Here is an 18229-nt window from a genome sequence, read left to right as displayed (position 1 = left end):
AAACAACCATTCACACTCACATTCATACCTATGGACAATTTGGAGTGGCTAATTAACCTAGCATGTTTTTGGAATGTGGGAGGAAACCGGAGTACCCGGAGAAAACCCACGCATGCACGGGGAGAACATGCCCAAGGGTGGACTCGAACCCGGGTCTCCTAGCTGTGTGGCCTGCGCACTAACCTTTGCCCACCGTGCAGCCCTCAATAGTGTTGGTTGTTAACCAAAAAACATGTTAACAGGGGCGGATGTTAATCAAGGTTAGCATGCAGCCCTCAATAGTGTCGGGACACTCTGGACTGGTGGCCAGCCAATCACAGGGCACATATAGACAAACAACCATTCACACTCACATTCATACCTATGGACAATTTAGAGTCGCTAATTAAGCTAGCATGTTTTTGGAATGTGGGAGGAAACCGGAGTACCCGGAAAAAACCCACGCATGCACGGGGAGAACATGCAAACTCCACACAAAGATGGCCGAGGGTGGAATCGAACTCGGGTTTCCTCGCTGTGAGGCCTGAGCGCTAACCACTTTCACACCGTGCAGCCCTATTGCACCACATGCACTTTAATAGTCCCAGCTCTTACAAGCATGTATTTTTGACCAAAAAACAGTGAATCACACATGAAACATCAAATTTCATGCAAACCTGTTTAAGTATAAACAATGCTGCTAACAAACCCTCCAAGGTGAAAGGCTTCTCATCCGTACAGAGGGTGTTCAGTGTTCTCACTTCACCATACTTTTAATGCTTTTTTTACCCCCCCCCCCCCCCCCCCCCCCGTAGATCTGAGTGCATCAACAAGTTTGCATCCGTTTTCGGTACCATGCCTCTGAAAGTGGTGGAGCACCGCGCCGACCCGGTTCTCTACAAGGACGACTTCCCGGAGAAACTCAAGAGCTTCCCCAACATCGGCAGCCTCTGACTAACATGCGGTCCGTGTCGTGACCTTGCCACGCCCCCCGCAGACCCGCACCTGTCTGTCATACCAAGGTATCTTTTCTACTGAGGCGTTTCCAGTATTTATATTCCCCGTTTGTTTTTGGGAACCGTCAAGGAATATTAACAAACGAAGACGTGATGGAGTGTGACACTCGATGCTGACTGATAAATGATCCCCGGTGAGCTCCAGCTGTTGTGGAATGAGTTCACATGTACATGTATACATATATAAATATATACATATATACATATGTTAGGGTGCATCACATTTGAATGAGTCGCTAATTAACCTAGCATGATTTGGAATGTGGGAGGAAAACCGGAGTACCCGGAAAAAACATGCACAGAGATGGCCGAGGGTGGAATCGAACTCGGGTCTCTAATACGAAATATACAAACAAGTACCAATATGAGTTTGGAAAACTATTGTTCCCATCGTGTGCAGCACGGTGGTGAAGTGGTTAGAACAGGACATGCAAACTCCACACAGAGATAGCCGAGGGTGGAATCGAACCCTGGTCTGCACGCTAACCGCTGGACCACCGTGCCGCCCCTAAATAATCATTCATTCATTCATTTTCTACCGCTTTTTCCACACGAGGGTGGTGCTGGAGCCTATCCCAGCTGTCTTTGGGACGAGAGGCGGGGTACAGCCTGGACTGGTCGCCAGCCAATCACAGGGCACATATGGACAAACAACCATTCACACTCACATTCATACCTATGGACAATTTGGAGTCGCTAATTAACCTAGCATGAAAAAACCGGAGTACCCGGCGAAAACCCACACACTAAAGTGCAGCTAGGGCGGCACGGCGGTCGAGTGGTTAGCGCGCAGACCTCACAGCTAGGAGACTAGGGTTCAATTCCATCCTTGGCCATCTCTAATGGCCAAGTCGCTAATTAACCTAGCATGTTTTTTTGGAATGTGGGAGGAAACCAGGAGTACCCGGAGAAAACCAACACACTAAACTGCAGCTAGGGCGGCACGGCGGTCGAGTGGTTAGCGCGCAGACCTCACAGCTCGGAGACTAGGGTTCAATTCCACCCTTGGCCATCTCTAATGGCCAAGTCGCTAATTAACCTAGCATGTTTTTTTGGAATGTGGGAGGAAACCAGGAGTACCCGGAGAAAACCCACACACTAAACTGCAGCTAGGGCGGCACGGCGGGGGAGTGGTTAGCGCGCAGACCTCACAGCTCGGAGACTAGGGTTCAATTCCATCCTTAGCCGTCTCTAATGGCCAAGTCGCTAATTAACCTAGCATGTTTTTTTGGAATGTGGGAGGAAACCAGGAGTACCCGGAGAAAACCCACACACTAAACTGCAGCTAGAGCGGCACAGCGGTCGAGTGGTTAGCGCGCAGACCTCACAGCTAGGAGACTAGGGTTCAATTCCACCCTTGGCCATCTCTAATGGCCAAGTCGCTAATTAGCCTAGCATGTTTTTTGGAATGTGGGAGGAAACCAGGAGTACCCGGAGAAAACCAACACACTAAACTGCAGCTAGGGTGGCACGGCGGTCGAGTGGTTAGCGAGCAGACCTCACAGCTCGGAGACTAGGGTTCAATTCCACCCTTGGCCATCTCTAATGGCCAAGTCGCTAATTAACCTAGCATGTTTTTGGAATGTGGGAGGAAAACCGGAGTACCCGGAGAAAACCCACTAGCTGTGAGGTCTGCATGCTAACCACTTGACCACCGTGCCGCCTCTAAATAATCATGTATTGAACAAATATTTTGTATATGTTGTTTCGATATATATTGGAACACTTTTAGTACCCAGCCATATCAAAATTAAATAATAGTATTTTTTGACGCACCCTAACATACGTGTTTTTGCTTCAGCAAGTGTATAGCAGGTGTAATTTATGATTCCATATTGACTGTAATTGTAGGCACGGGAAAAATATGGCCGCATATGACCAGGATCTAATATTTAGATGATGTGTGCTGTTTCTGAGCTACTGGATTGTTTCCGTGTCACGTTGTTACAAGTGTGTACACAGCTGTTGTTAGTTTCCTTATTAAGTTGTGTGTGTGTGTGTGTGTCACCGTTAGATGTTACAGTAAGCTTTTAAGATGTTAACGTTGCTTAGCATTGTTGTTTTATTGTGTATTTTTTTTTTTAAATACCCCGAAGGTCACTGCAACTTGAAAGGTATGTATTCATTATTTTTTGTAATACAAAATTAAAACGAAAAGTGAACATGCTCATCCCCCCGCGTGTGTATTTTGATGCCCCTATTTGTTTTTTGGCGGGGGGGGCCCAAGCCGCCCCCCCCCCAACCCCGACACCTGTTATTAATATAGGCCAGCCTAATCCACCCTGTTCAATGTCAACGCTGGAAAAGACTGCTGTTCTTATTTTTGTCATCTTCAATTAGCGTCAGCCGCTCTTGTCGGCAGCGAGATCTCATTTCATCATTTCAGGGCTGGTGTTCTTCGAAAATGCACGGAACGGGACGGGATCGGAGAGAGGGGTGGGGTGGGGTTCGTGAGTACGTGAGTCGTGGGGATGACACAAAAATTTGAATTTTTTGAATTTATAGGATAGGCGAAGACGTTATTGAAATTGCTAGGTTACAGTAGCTAATATAAGATCAACGAGATTTGTATAGTAAAACTGCTGCAGATTTTTCTTTCAAATACAGTAAATTTTTACAATATGCCACAAGCCTGTGTGGGGGCCACACTTTGGAAAACCCTGCTGTGAGTTCTACCTTGATTGTTGCTGGTTCCATCCTCACCGTGTAACCATTCGACTTATTTATATATTTATAATATATTTAATATAATATATATACATTATTATATATAATATATTATATATTATTATATATAATATTATTAATGTTGAGTATAAATATAAAAATATTACAAATATATATATATATATATATATTATATATAATATATATATATAAATATAAATATATATAATATATAAGATATATATATATAAGATATATATTTAATATTTGTATATTAAAAATGTAAAAAATACATTCGACTTATTTATATATTTATAATATATTTAATATATTCGATATATATATTATATATAATATTATATATAATATTAATAATGTTGAATATAAATATAAAAATATATATAATGTATAAATTATATAATATTTTGTGCATGTAATATATATATAAATATTATATATAATATATATAAATATATATATTTATATATATTAATATTTTATATTAAAAAAGAAAAAAGTCATGGAATTAATTAATAGAATTAATAATGTTGAATATAAATATAAAAATATTAACTAAATATATAAATATTTGAAAACATATATAATATATATATAAATAATATATATAATATTTTGTATATTATTTATATATATTATATATTTATAAATATATATATATATTATTTATATATATTATATATTTTTTTTTAAATATTTTTTTTTAAAAATGTATATTTATATTCAACATTATTAATTCCACGACTTTTTTCCGTGGAAATAGCACTAAATACTTAATAATAATAATTAGCTGTACCTGAAACCATCACAAACGACAGGAAAAGGACGTGTTTAATAAGTTATTGTACTTTAATCACACAAAACATCACACAAGCATAACAAAGTACATGGAGAAGAAAAAAAAAAGTCATACTTAATAAGCCAAAAAAAAAACCAAAAAATTAAAGTGGATCATCTCCAATGGTCCTAAAAACATCATTTCAACATGTTATGGTAGAAATACTCCTGTACTGATTGCATGACTTCAGTAGTATTAGAAAAGGAGAAGAAGTGAGGAAGTGACATCATGCAAGAAAGAGGAATTTAGTGTGTATTGTCTATGGGGGGGGGGGGTGTATTACTGTGTATATATATGTGTGTGTTTATGTTCTATTGTGAGCACATTACAGTGATGTCTGTCCTGACATACAATCCTCCAGCCTCCACAGGGCTCAGTGTTAATTAAAAAAGGCCTCGCCGCCGATGGGAGCTGCAGATTTTGGACCGGAGCGAAGAGCATCGATGGTGAAGAGAGTTGAGGTGAGGGGGGGGCGGGGTCTTTGAAAGCAGAGCCATGACAGCTGCATGTGTGAGGCATGTTTGTTTTGCATTTAGCCCCTGAGCACAGCTGTGTGCACTGTCCTTTTTTTCCCAGAACACCGGAACACAGCAAGAGTGAAGGGCGGGGGTTCGGCGGGGGGGGGCCCATCCTCACACTTTTTGATATATGGAGTACACGCTCCAGATTATATCCTGCTTATATGTATGTATGTATATGTTACGGCAATGTGCTTCCCATTTAGGGGACGCACCCCCTACTGTGCCCCCCGCCACCACCACCCTTGAGATCTACCACTGGTACCCACGGCAAGCCAGGGGTGTCCTAACTTTAGCCACATTGTGACAAAAAAATGACAGGATGCAACCTTTGCCATGTTGATATTTTTTAACGTTATTTACATGTGGATATGCTAACAATATATGCGAGAAAAAAAGTCATTTTTCAATTAATCTTCATGAATGTTTGTCTCGTAATATAATAATAATAATAATAATAATACGTTTTATTTGTATAGCGCTTTTCAAAATACTCAGACACTCTACAGAAAAATGGAGTAAACAGTAACAGTAAGTAAACAGAGTAAAAAAATACATTAAAATACAACATTTATTCGTTATAATATTTGTTAATAATATATAATATAATTATAATAAAATAATATAATAAAAATAAAATAGCGACTTTTTGTCTTTAAGTGTTTTGACTGAGAAAAAAAAATTGAGGATATTTAGAGAATTTGAAGTCATACATTTAAAAAATTTATGAATTTGTGAATTTATGAGAAAAATTGTACATTTACAAGTCTTGAATTTACAAAAAAAAATGTAATTGTACAAGAATAGCATTCCAATGTTTTCCATTAATATTTTGACTTATTTTTATGTTAAATTATATTTTTTTTAGAAAGGGGAAAAAAACATCCCCAGGCCACAGTTTGGACACCCCTGTTTTTAAGGTTGGCTTAATATTATATATTTATATCATATTTATTAATAATAATAAATATAATTATAACAATAATAAAAAATAAAATTAAGTGTTTTGACTTAGAAAAATTTTAGGATATTTTGAGAATTTATGAGAAAAAAATTACATTTACAATTCTTGAATTTACAAAAAAAAATGTAATTTTATAAGAATAAAGTCATAAATTTACGAGACAAACCTATAAACCTTTTCCATTAATATTTTGACTTCTTTTTATGTTAAATTTAATTTTAATTTTTTTTTTGAAAGGGGAAAGCATCCCCAGGCCACACTTTGGACAACCCTGTTTTTAAGGTTGGCTTAATATTATATATATATATATATATATAATATTTATTAATAATAATAAATAATATAATTATAATATAATAAATAATAAAATAGCGACTTTTTGTCTTTAAGTGTTTTGACTTAGAAAAACATTTTTGAGGATATTTTGAGAATTTATGACAAAGTTGTGAATTTATGAGAAAAATTATACATTTACAAATCTTGAATTTACTAAAAAAATGTAATTTTATGAGAATAAAGTAATACATTTACGGGACAAACCCATAAACCTTTTCCATTAATATTTTGACTTCTTTTTATGTAAAATTATATATATATATATTTTATTTTTTAGAAAGGGGAAAACATCCCCAGGCCACACTTTGGACACCCCTATTTTTAAGGTTGACTTAATATTATATATTTATATAATATTTATTAATAATAATAAATAATATAATTCTAATATAATATAATAATAAAAATAAAATAGCGACTTTTTGTCTAAGTGTTTTGACTTAGAAAAATTTTTTTGAGGATATTTTGAGAATTTATGAGAATAAAGTTGTGAATTTATGAGGAAAAAATGTACATTTTACAAGTCTTGAATTTACAAAAAAAAATTTAATTTTATAAGAATAAAGTCATAAATTTACGAGACAAACCCATAAACCTTTTCCATTAATATTTTGACTTCTTTTTATGTTAAATTATATAAATATTTTTTAGAAAGGCCACAGTTTGGACACCCCTGTTTTTAAGCTTGGTTTTTCCCACAAATAAAATCCCAAATCTGTTTGGAAGTCTGCAGGGTGGTGAATGCTGAGTGATGGATATGCACTTTGGACCCCCCCCCCCGTCTTACACCATCATCCACAATGACCATGAACTGATAGACGTGATCAATGGCGGGGTGCTCGTGTTCCGACACGGCCTCTGAAGATTCCGTACCTTCTAACGCATCCGTTTTACATCACGGATCCTCGTGTTGAATCTCCAAGGTCCCTGGTCTCAAATTGTGTTGTTGTTCTTCCTGCAGGTACTTCTCTTCCTGATGCTGCTGATGCTAAAAATTGCAGCGCTAAGGGCTGAAGCGAGACTTCCTGCGGTAGGTGGAGTCCTGTCTTTTGCGTACATGCGTGTTGAATGAAGGTAGTAGTGTTAGATTTCAATGCCTCCACCACACACACACACACACACACACACACACACACACACACACACACATCATGTGGCCCAAGATATGGCCGCACTGTGCTCTTTGGCCTTCATGCGCAGAGAGGCGATACTGGAGGACTTGCGGTCCGGGTCCATGTTGAGATCGTACGTGTTGAGGCCCGTAGCCATGCCTGGAGATCCCCCAAACAGGCCGCCCATGTGTGCCTGGCCCATGTGAGCCCCGGGGCTGGAGACGCCCAGGAAATCCGACACCCCGCCGGCGGAGTGGGGGTGAGGGGTCATGCAGGGGGTCACGGTGTCACAGGACACGACGCACCCGGGCACAGGCGACGCCGCGCTGCCGCCGCCGCCGCCGATCCAGGACGGGTTCTGTATCTGACGGGAGAACAGGAAGTCAAGCGTACGTCTGTGGCGGTCGTTCGTGCAAAGTTGCGACGTACTTGTGCGTAACTCTCCGGGCGTGTCAGCAGCGGCAGCTCGTACGCTGCGGAGAAGTGGGTTCGAACCTGCTGCATCTGACCAAAACGCTCACGCTTTCTCCACTTTGCCCGTCGGTTCTGGAACCACACCTGCGGAAGAACACGTAGTACGTAGGTTGCTTATAGTTTTACCAGATGAACGTCTTAAGAGGAAAAATGCAATTTTAGTAGCATAAAGTTAGCATCAAAATTTGATTGACAATTTGAAAAAGTGAAAAAAAATTCATTTTTTTGGAGAATTATTTTGCCGAAAAATTTGCATGATAGCACAGTCAAAGTTACGTTATTTTAAGCAATTTTAAGAGATTAAACCCCTAATAGCACAAGGTTAAAAATTTTTATTTTTTAATTATAGAATTATGACAGTTTTAATTTTTGGAAAATTAAGGTGTGGAAAAAAATCATTAAAATTATAATAAAAAAAACATTAATGAGAAGGTTGCGATTTTTTTTATATATATATTATTTTTATTATAAGAAAGTCAGAAATATCGTAAACGTCTGAGAAAAACTTTGTAATATTACGAGAATAAGGATGTCAATTTGCGAAAATAATTAAATTTCAAAGAAACTCGTAACGTTACGAGAATTTCAAGTCGTACATTTACGAGAATACATATGTGAATTTACGAGAAAAATAAAAACGTGTTCTTTTTTTGTACATTTTCTTCATGTAGTACTCTATTCCCATCATGTACTACTTCGTGTAAAATTACGCTTTTTCTTTTTTTTGTCGTTTTGACATAATTCTTGTAGAAATTCATTCATTTTCGACCGCTTTTTCCTCGCGGGGGTGCTGGAGCCTATCCCTATCTTCGGGCGAGAGGCGGGGTACACCCAGAACTGGTGGCCAGCCAATCACAGGGCACATATAGACAAACAACCATTCACACTCACATTCATACCTATGGACAATTTGGAGTCGCTAATTAACCTAGCATGTTTTTGGAATGTTGGGAGGAAACCGGAGTACCGTGACTATAGGGGTGTTATTTTCTGTCTAGAGGGCTCTAATATTAAGAAAATGTATTTAGAAGGTTATAAACAAGTTTTTTTTATGTCTCATTTCTCTTATGTGGACAGACAGCAAAAACGCTAGTCCAAGAGCCTCTATGTGACCAGGGGACTCTGATGTTTTTTTAAGGACCGACTGCAAAAATGCTCGTCCAAGAGCCTCTACATGACCAGGGGACTCTTGTTTTTTTTTTAAGGACAGACAGCAAAAACGCTAGTCCAAGATCCTCTACGTGACCAGGGAACTCTGATGTTTTTTTTAAGGATTGACTGCAAAAACGCTAGTCCAAGATCCTCTACATGACCAGGGGACTCTTATGTTTTTTAAGGACCGACTGCAAAAATGCTAGTCCAAGATCCTCTACATGACCAGGGGACTCTGATGTTTTTTAAGGACCGACTGCAAAAATGCTAGTCCAAGATCCTCTACATGACCAGGGGACTCTGATGTTTTTTAAGGACCGACTGCAAAAATGCTTGTCCAAGAGCCTCAACGGGACCAGGGGACTCTGATGTTTTTTTTAAGGATTGACTGCAAAAACGCTAGTCCAAGATCCTCTACGTGACCAGGGGACTCTGATGTTTTTTTTAAGGACAGACAGCAAAAACGCTAGTCCAAGATCCTCTATGTGACCATGGGATTCTGATGTTTTTTTAAGGACCGACTGCAAAAAAGCTAGTCCAAGATCCTCTACATGACCAGGGGACTCTGATGTTTTTTAAGGACCGACTGCAAAAATGCTTGTCCAAGAGCTTCAACGGGACCAGGGGACTCTGATGTTTTTTTTAAGGATTGACTGCAAAAACGCTAGTCCAAGATCCTCTACGTGACCAGGGGACTCTGATGTTTTTTTTTAAGGACAGACAGCAAAAATGCTAGTCCAAGATCCTCTACGTGACCAGGGGACTCTGATGTTTTTTAAGGACTGACTGCAAAAATGTTAGTCCAAGAGCCTCAACGTGACCAGGGTCCAAGATCCTCTATGTAACATTCATGCTTTGCTCTTTAATCTTACAAAATAGGAGAAGATGCCAAGGGTGGAATCGAACCCTGGTCCTCCTAGCTGTGAGGTCTGCGCGCTAACCACTCGACCACCGTGCCGACCCTTGTAGAAATTCTTTTTGTCAAATTATCAAATGATGTTTTTTTAGAAAGGGCCGCAAATGGCCCCCGGAGCCACACTTTAGACACTCCTAGTCTAACAGCGGCTCGCCGTCTCCTTAACATGTGATTGATTCCCAGCCCAATTTGTTGTTTCTTATGAATGAGCGTACGTAAGCGCGTATGCACACGCCGCGTCGTTGACAGTAATTGGTCAAGACCGTGACAGCTTAAGTAGCTGCTGGACGTTCAATGAGCCTTTTATTTATGTTCCAGCCCCGGGAAGAGAAACGCCAAATAGGCCCCAGCAGGAGACCCGCACGGGTCCAGGAACACTTTGAAGTGCGAGACCGCCTCGCAGGATTGATAACCCGCCTCCGCTGTCACTCATGTCGGCCCAAAAGAAACCCGAGGCTGAGCCTGGCTTCAGTTTTCCAACACCCCCCCCCCTCCCCCCACAAGCAGCCATCATGTGACAGGAAATACTCGGGGACCGCTCACTCGCTCTTTATTAAAAAGGCGCCTCCTTCCTGCTTCACCCTCAAATCTTCCCTGGATCACTTCTCCAGTATACAGTTTTACTTTTATCATAAAGATATAAATATACGAGGAAAAAAAATAATTTGAGGGGAAAAAATTACGGGAATAAAGTTGTAAATATACAAGAAAAACAATTAATTTGAGGAAAAAATTTACAAGAAAAAAATGTAAATTTATGAGAAAAAACTCCTAAATTTGAAGAAAAGAAAAAAGACTTAAATTTACAAAAAAGGTTTACATTTCCGAGTTTAAACTCATAATTTCCTGAGACTAAAGTCAGAAATTTACAAACAAGTTCTAAAGTTACAAGAAAAAAAACTCCTACATTTGAAGAAAAACCCTTTTGATGTTGGAAATTTCTAAGAAAAAAAGAAAAAAGGACTTATATTTACAAAAAAAAAGTTTTACATTTCCGAGTTTAAACTCATAATTTCCTGAGACTAAAGTCAGAAATTTACAAACAAGTTGTAAAGTTACAAAAAAAAACTCCTAAAGTTGAAAAAAAAACCTTATGATATTGGAAATTTCTAAGAAAAAAAAGAAAAAAGACTTAAATTTACAAAAAAAATGTTTTTACATTTCTGAGTTTAAACTCATAATTTCCTGAGACTAAAGTCAGAAATTTACAAACAAGTTGTAAAGTTACAAGAAAAAAAACTCCTAAATTTGAAGAAAAACCCTTATGATGTTGGAAATTTCTAAGAAAAAAGACTTACATTTACAAAAAAAAAGTTTTACATTTCCGAGTTTAAACTCATAATTTTCCTGAGACTAAAGTCAGAAATTTACAAACAAGTTGTAAAGTTACAAGAAAAAAAAACTCCTAAATTTGAAAAAAAAAACCCTTATGATGTTGGAAATTTTTAAGAAAAAAAGACTTAAATTTACAAAAAAAAGTTTTACATTTCCGAGTTTAAACTCATAATTTCCTGAGAAGTCAGAAATTTACAAACAAGTTGTAAAGTTACAAGAAAAAAACTCCTAAATTAGAAGAAAAACTCATATAAAGTCGTAAATGTACAAAAAAAAAATCCTAAATTTGAAGAAAAACTCACATGACACCGTAAATTTACGGGAATAATTACGGTGCAGATGAGTACGGATGAGTGCGGATGACCAATAAAGTTGTAAATATACAAGAAAAACAATTAATTTGAGGAAAAAATTTACAAGAAAAAAATGTAAAATTTGAGACAAAACTCCTAAATTTGAAGAAAAACCCTTGTGATTAATTTCTAAGAAAAAAATTTAAATTTACAAAAAAAAGTTTTACATTTCCGAGTTTAAACTCATAATTTCCTGAGACTAAAGTCAGAAATTTAAAAGTTACAAGAAAAAAATCTCCTAAATTTGAAGAAAAACTCAGTTGTAAATTTACAAAAAAAATTTTAATTTGAAGAAAAACTCACATGACATCGTAAATTTTAAGAGAAAAATGACCCACATTTACAAAAAAAATTTAAATTGTCTAAAGTCATAAATTCACAAGAGTAAAGTCAGAATGTTACGAGAATAAAAGTTTTAAATTTACAAGAAAAAACTCATAAATTAAAAGAAAAACTCATATAAAGTCTTAAATTTACACAAAAAAATCCTAAATTTGAAGAAAAACTCACATGACATCGTAAATTTGAAGAGAAAAATGACGCACATTTACAAAAAAAAATTTTAATTGTCTAAAGTCATAAATTCACAAGAGTAAAATCAGAATGTTACGAGAATAAAGTTTTAAATTTACAAGAAAAAAACTCCTAAATCAAAAGAAAAACTGGTACAAGGTCATACAAAAAGACCTCAATTTACCAAAGAAGGGTAAAGTTGTGAATCTACAAAAAAATCTCAAATTTACAAAAATAATGTCAAAAAAATTTTTCAATTTTTTTTTTTAATTTATGATTTTTTTTGTCCTTGTAAACTTGTAGTTGTACGACTTTGTTCTCAAAATCTCATATTATTATTATTTTTTTTTTTTTATTAACATGGCCGTAATACTCAATTGCAGCATTAGCGCTGTTGCCAATAACAGCACACAGTGAAGGTTGTTTTCAGGAAGCTAAACAGCTAGTCAGCAAGCGTTGTGGTGAAAAACACCGCCCCTTAGTGTTTTGGTAGAAAATTGCGAATCAAAAACTTGACACACGCTACTGAAGCTAAATTCTTTTATACCCCGTACAGTAGCGTGCGTGTCGGTGAGCTAGTTTTTTTGGTTAAAGTTTAAAAATGACGCCGGTAAGATAACTCGATAACTTACGATTATTTGGAAGTGATTGTTCGTAAAGATCCGATATGGCGGTGAGATCAACAACGTTCCGTCGTCTTTCCCATCTTTTTTATCAATAATAATCAATAACAAAATCCCACCACTTGCCTACAAGTAACACTAACCAAGGTGAAGTGACACTAACCAAGGTTCACATCCAACCAGGAAGCATATATATGGATTATTAATGTAACATAGCACATCTTTGCATAGAAAATATTCCTGTATGTATTGGATGTGATAAGACGCCGTACTTTGATTTTTCCCAGCCGTATCGTATCGTTCCGATTCCGTCTAGATTAAGAAATGTGATCTCCGAGCGCTGCCAAAATTCCAAAAAAAAAAAAAACTCAACCCCTTCCATGTGATCCTGGATCCATACCAAACCCAGACAATGTTGTTCTGTACGTCCACACGTTTCCTCTGCGCTTCCCGGACTGACAGGATGGAGAATCTGAGGAGATGTGGTGTTGTTGGAACCCTTGACCCTTGACCCCTGACCCCTACGTGTATCGGTGCTGCATATATGACTCCGATCTGAACTGACTTTCTCTCTTTGAAAGCCGCAGAGAGAAAAAGCAAACTTTTTTTTTTTTTTCATAGGTTAGGTCGATCCATGCAGATAGCGATACCAATGGTGGTATCGATACCGGAGCGATACTCCTTTGTGGGATATTGTAATTGTTGCTCTTTTTTTCCCACTCATTTTTGTGATAATATTCTTTTTGTAATATTAGTACTTTTTTCCAAATTTTTTTTTCCAAAAATGACAACTTTATTTTCACTTTTTAAAACACATTACAGCTTTTTTTTTTCTCAATTTTTATTAGATATTTTCTATTTCAACTTCTTGTGATGATGACTTTATTCCCATAATATTTGGACTTTATTCCGTTAATATTATACATTTTTCCACAACCTAATTTTTCCCAAAATTACAACTTTATTTATTGTTTTGGTTATGGTAATTTTTTTAACTTTTTACTTTGAATATTGGGCCGATTAGAACGTATTATATTTTGACTTTATTCTTGTAAAATTATTGCTGAATTATCAATTTTTTTAATGTTTTTAAATTTTTCTTTTGAAGATTTATTTTTCAAATGTGCCACGGACCAATATAAAAACAACTGTGAGCTGCAAATGGCCCCCGGGGCCGCACTTTGGACACCACTGTTATATTTGGCTGTCATATTTTGACTTTATTCTCATAGATGACAGCTGTTTTATTAATTTCTGTATATTTTGTTCATGTCATTTTTAACTCGTTTCTGGTAACCGGTATATTCTGCAATTTTATAATTTTCTCCACAAGCAATTTTTCCCAAAATTACTATTTTAGTCACTTTTTTTGTTTATGGTAATTTTTTAACTTTAAAACTGGTATTTTTACTCTGAATATTGAAGCGATTAGAACTTTTTAGTCTGAATATTTTGACTTTATTCTTGGAAAATTATTGTTGAATTTTTATTTTTTTTTAAATGTTCTTATATTTTTCTTTTGAGGATTTATTTTTCGAATGTGCCACTGACCAATATAAAAACAACTGAGCTGCAAATGGCCCCTCGGTGCCGCACTTTGGACACCAGTGTTATATTTGACTGCCATTTTTGATATTTTTCATATTTTGACTTTATTCTCATAGATGACATCTGTTTTATTAATTTCTGTATATTTTTTTCATGTCATTTTTGACTTGTTTCTGGTAACCGGAAAATTCAGCAATTTTATTATTTTCTCCACAAGCAATTTTTCCCAAAATTACTATTTTATTCACTTTTTTTGTTGGTCATAATAGCACGACTTCAAAAATAACATCTTGCTGGGTTTTTTTTTATGCTAACGCTACGTTATTTTTTGTCATATTCTCCGAAAATTTGGACCTTTTTTTGTTGGATGATAACTAGAAAAACAATATGCCGATATCATCCAACTCTCAATTTACGATATCGATATCAGCCAATACAAATATGTGTAATATCTAACATGTCTCCTTGTGTCGTATACAGCATTTTTTTTTTAATATCAGTTTTCATGATCGGGAAAAAAAAATCGGATTCCGATATCATCTGATATTGCATATTTATGCTGATATCGGGCCAATAATTATCGGATATCCCTACTTTATTCCTATGGTAAAAATAAAACAAAAATAAAAAAAACAATAAAAAACAATTTTAAAAATGTAAAAACAATTTAAAAAATTTAAAAACAATTTTAAAAATGTAAAAACAATTTTTAAAAATTAAAAAAAATTTAAAAAGAATTTAAACAATAGCAAACATGCAACAATGACATTTCCCTGTCAAAATATTATCGCTAACGATATTTATCAGACATCTGTGACTACAACTTTTTCATCATATTTTAGCTTCCCACTTATACAATTACTGTGGAATTTTACATTTTTGCTGTTTTTTTTTTAAGTTCTATTTTTAGAATGTGCCGCGGGCCAGTAAAGAAACAATTGCGGGCCGCAAAGGGCCCATGGGCCACACTTTGGACACCAGTGTTATTTAGATAGTTAAACATTTTGTAGCTACGATACCTGCCCCCCTGTAGTGTTTGGGCTTGGTATCAAGAAAAAAAATGCACACCTGTATCGTGATATCGTTGGTATGATCCATACCCACGATATCACGCAGGTGACAAAGGTTATATTTTTAGGTTTTATTGTGAAAACAACACAGTTCCCCTCCAGAGACGATGCATTCATGGTCTGCGGGAACTTTGGCGTGTCAACGGAACGCAGAAGAACCCTTTTATCTTTTTAACGTGAGTGTTTAAGAGCGCCGCAGGGGGAACGCCGAAGGTTGTAAAGCTGCGTTCCCGTCTGAGGCGGCTCGACGGTTGCGTGAGTCTCACGCCGACCTTCGCTGATTTCTAACGCTTCCTGTCTTTTCACTCCTCCAGATCCTGGATCATGTGACCCTCGTCTCGCCGTTTGGACGTTTCACGAGTTGGAGCAAAAGGTGGGCTGAAGTATGACTTCTACCTCACTCGGGGGGGGGGGGGGGGGGGGGGGGCTCTTGGGGCAGGGTTTCACACCTCAACCCGGGAGACCACAGCGGGGACACATTCTTGTCTGGACAGGATGTTAATGAAAGAAAAACACACGCAATCCAGCGGCTTAAGTCTTAAGCCTCCTTCCATTGCCTGCCCGGCTTGGCTTCAAAAGCTCCTCTCGCATACAGGATCTTTGACTTTCCCTTTTTGCGGTACGGACTTAAAAACAGCAGAGCCGTACTGTCACATACGAGATCTTTGTATGCCGTTTTTGGAGTAGGTGCTTCAAAAATATTACAGCACTCCGACTCCTCTCATGCAGGGGATCTTGGACTAGTTTTTTTTTTTTTAGTAGGCCCTTTACTGTCACATATAGGGTCTTGGACTAGCATTATTGGATTAAGTTAGGTCCTTAAAAAAAACATCCTGTCATACGGAGGATCTTTGACTAGCGTATTTTGTAAGTCTAAAGAGCAAAGCATGGATCTTGGACTAGTATTTTTGGATGAGGTCCTTAAAAAGGATCCTGTCATACAGAGGATCTTTGACTAGCGTATTTTGTAAGTTTAAAGAGCAAAGCATGACTGTTACATAGAGGATCTTGGACTAGCATTTTTTGGATTAGGTCCTTAAAAAAAACATCCGGTCATACGGAGGATCTTTGACTAGCGTATTTTGTAAGTTTAAAGAGCAAAGCCTCAGACCTCTTCTGTGACAGAGGCTCTTGGACTGCCGTTATTGGTGTACGTTCCTTAAAAACTTCAGACATCTCCTGTGACAGAGGATCTTGGGCTAGCATTAAAGCTTAAAAACAACGGTGCATTCCTGTCACAGAAAATCTTGGACTAGCATTTTTGCTGTCTGTCCTTAAAAACACATCAGAGTCCCCTGGTCATGTTGAGGATCTTGGACTAGCATTTTTGCTGTCTGTCCTTAAAAACACATCAGAGTCCCCTGGTCATGTTGAGGATCTTGGACTAGCATTTTTGCTGTCTGTCCTTAAAAACACATCAGAGTCCCCTGGTCATGTTGAGGATCTTGGACTAGCATTTTTGCTGTCTGTCCTTAAAAAAACATCAGAGTCCCCTGGTCACGTAGAGGATCTTGGACTAGCGTTTTTGCAGTCAGTCTTTAAAAAAAATCAAGAGTCCCCTGGTCACGTAGAGGATCTTGGACTAGCATTTTTGCTGTCTGTCCTTAAAAAAACATCAGAGTCCCCTGGTCACGTAGAGTATCTTGGACTAGCATTTTTGCAGTCAGTCCTTAAAAAAACATCAGAGTCCCCTGGTCATGTTGAGGATCTTGGACTAGCATTTTTGCAGTCGGTCCTTTAAAAAAACATCAGAGTCCCCTGGTCATGTTGAGGATCTTGGACTAGCATTTTTGCAGTCGGTCCTTTAAAAAAAATCAAGAGTCCCCTGGTCACGTTGAGGATCTTGGACTAGCATTTTTGCTGTCTGTCCTTAAAAAAACATCAGAGTCCCCTGGTCACATAGAGGCTCTTGGACTAGCATTTTTGCAGTCCCTTGGTCACGTAGAGGATCTTGGACTATCATTTTTGCAGTCGGCCCTTAAAAAAAACATCAGAGTTCCCTGGTCATGTAGAGAATCTTGGACTAGCGTTTTTGCTGTAGGTTCTTAAAAAAAACATCAGAGTCCCCTGGTCACATAGAGGATCTTGGACTAGCGTTTTTGCTGTAGGTTCTTAAAAAAACATCAGAGTCCCCTGGTCACATAGAGGATCTTGGACTAGCATTTTTGCTGTCTGTCCTTAAAAAAAAGACCTCAGACCTCTCCTGTGACAGAGGATCTTGAACTCGCATTCTTGAGATAGGTCCTTTAAAAACGGCAGAGCGCTTCTGTCACATAGAGGATCTTTGACTAGCATAGCATACATTTTTAACCATTTAGTGAAGTAAAATGTTCTTTGAGAAAATAAGAACAGTTAAAGGAGAAGTTGGTTCTTAGCTTTTCCAAAAGTGTCCCCACCTAAGGTTGTGTGCGCCACAACAGGGGGCCAAAATGGTGACGTTGCGGTCTCGGGGGTTGAGGGGGGTGGGGGTGCAAACCCGGGGCTGACCCGGCGGCGTTCAGGGAAAGGATGTTTACCGACGTGCCGCTGATCGCCATCAAAACACGGCAGAGTTGAGCTCATCTCCTCATGCGCTGATGAAAGTGTGCTCTCTCCAAAAACACAACATGTGAGGCCCAGGCAGCCCTTCAACCCCCCCCCCCCATCCGCCACCCCGCCCCCTCACCCCCCCATGGCCTCCCCCACTCCCACATCTCCAGATTCATGTCTCGCCTTTTGCTGTGAGTGACGTTATCAGTGCAGGGCTGCAGATGTTGAAGGAACCACCTTTTTGGAATTGTATGTAGCGTGTACTATA

General features: G+C 37.8%; 2 protein-coding genes and 1 long non-coding RNA gene across 3 annotated transcripts in view; 2 read left to right on the top strand and 1 right to left on the bottom strand.

Annotated features, from left to right (window-relative positions):
* Window positions 1–3076, top strand: part of ext2 (exostosin glycosyltransferase 2) — a 32496-nt gene extending 29420 nt beyond the window's left edge. Inside the window, exon 15 of the mRNA XM_058078011.2 lies at window positions 795–3076. Coding sequence (XP_057933994.1) covers window positions 795–933 — 139 coding nt within the window. The 3' untranslated portion in view covers window positions 934–3076. The remainder of the gene's footprint in view (window positions 1–794) is intronic.
* Window positions 3077–4402: 1326 nt separating this feature from the next.
* The window catches only part of LOC131132636 (uncharacterized), a 38972-nt gene continuing 25145 nt past the window's right edge, over window positions 4403–18229 (top strand). Inside the window, exons 1-3 of the long non-coding RNA XR_013627993.1 lie at window positions 4403–4979; window positions 7298–7366; window positions 15747–15805. This is a non-coding gene — a long non-coding RNA (uncharacterized LOC131132636). The remainder of the gene's footprint in view (window positions 4980–7297; window positions 7367–15746; window positions 15806–18229) is intronic.
* Window positions 7112–18229, bottom strand: part of LOC131132635 (homeobox protein aristaless-like 4) — a 28769-nt gene continuing 17651 nt past the window's right edge. Inside the window, exons 3-4 of the mRNA XM_078792897.1 lie at window positions 7876–8006; window positions 7112–7816 (exon numbers count right to left, since the gene is read on the bottom strand). Coding sequence (XP_078649023.1) covers window positions 7486–7816; window positions 7876–8006 — 462 coding nt within the window. The 3' untranslated portion in view covers window positions 7112–7485. The remainder of the gene's footprint in view (window positions 7817–7875; window positions 8007–18229) is intronic.

This window comes from Doryrhamphus excisus, linkage group LG1 (assembly GCF_037039965.1).
Source record: "Doryrhamphus excisus strain RoL-2023G ecotype Guam linkage group LG1, RoL_Dexc_Guam_v1.1, whole genome shotgun sequence".
Lineage (NCBI taxonomy): Eukaryota > Metazoa > Chordata > Actinopteri > Syngnathiformes > Syngnathidae > Doryrhamphus > Doryrhamphus excisus.
This window is presented reverse-complemented; position numbering and strand designations above follow the sequence as displayed.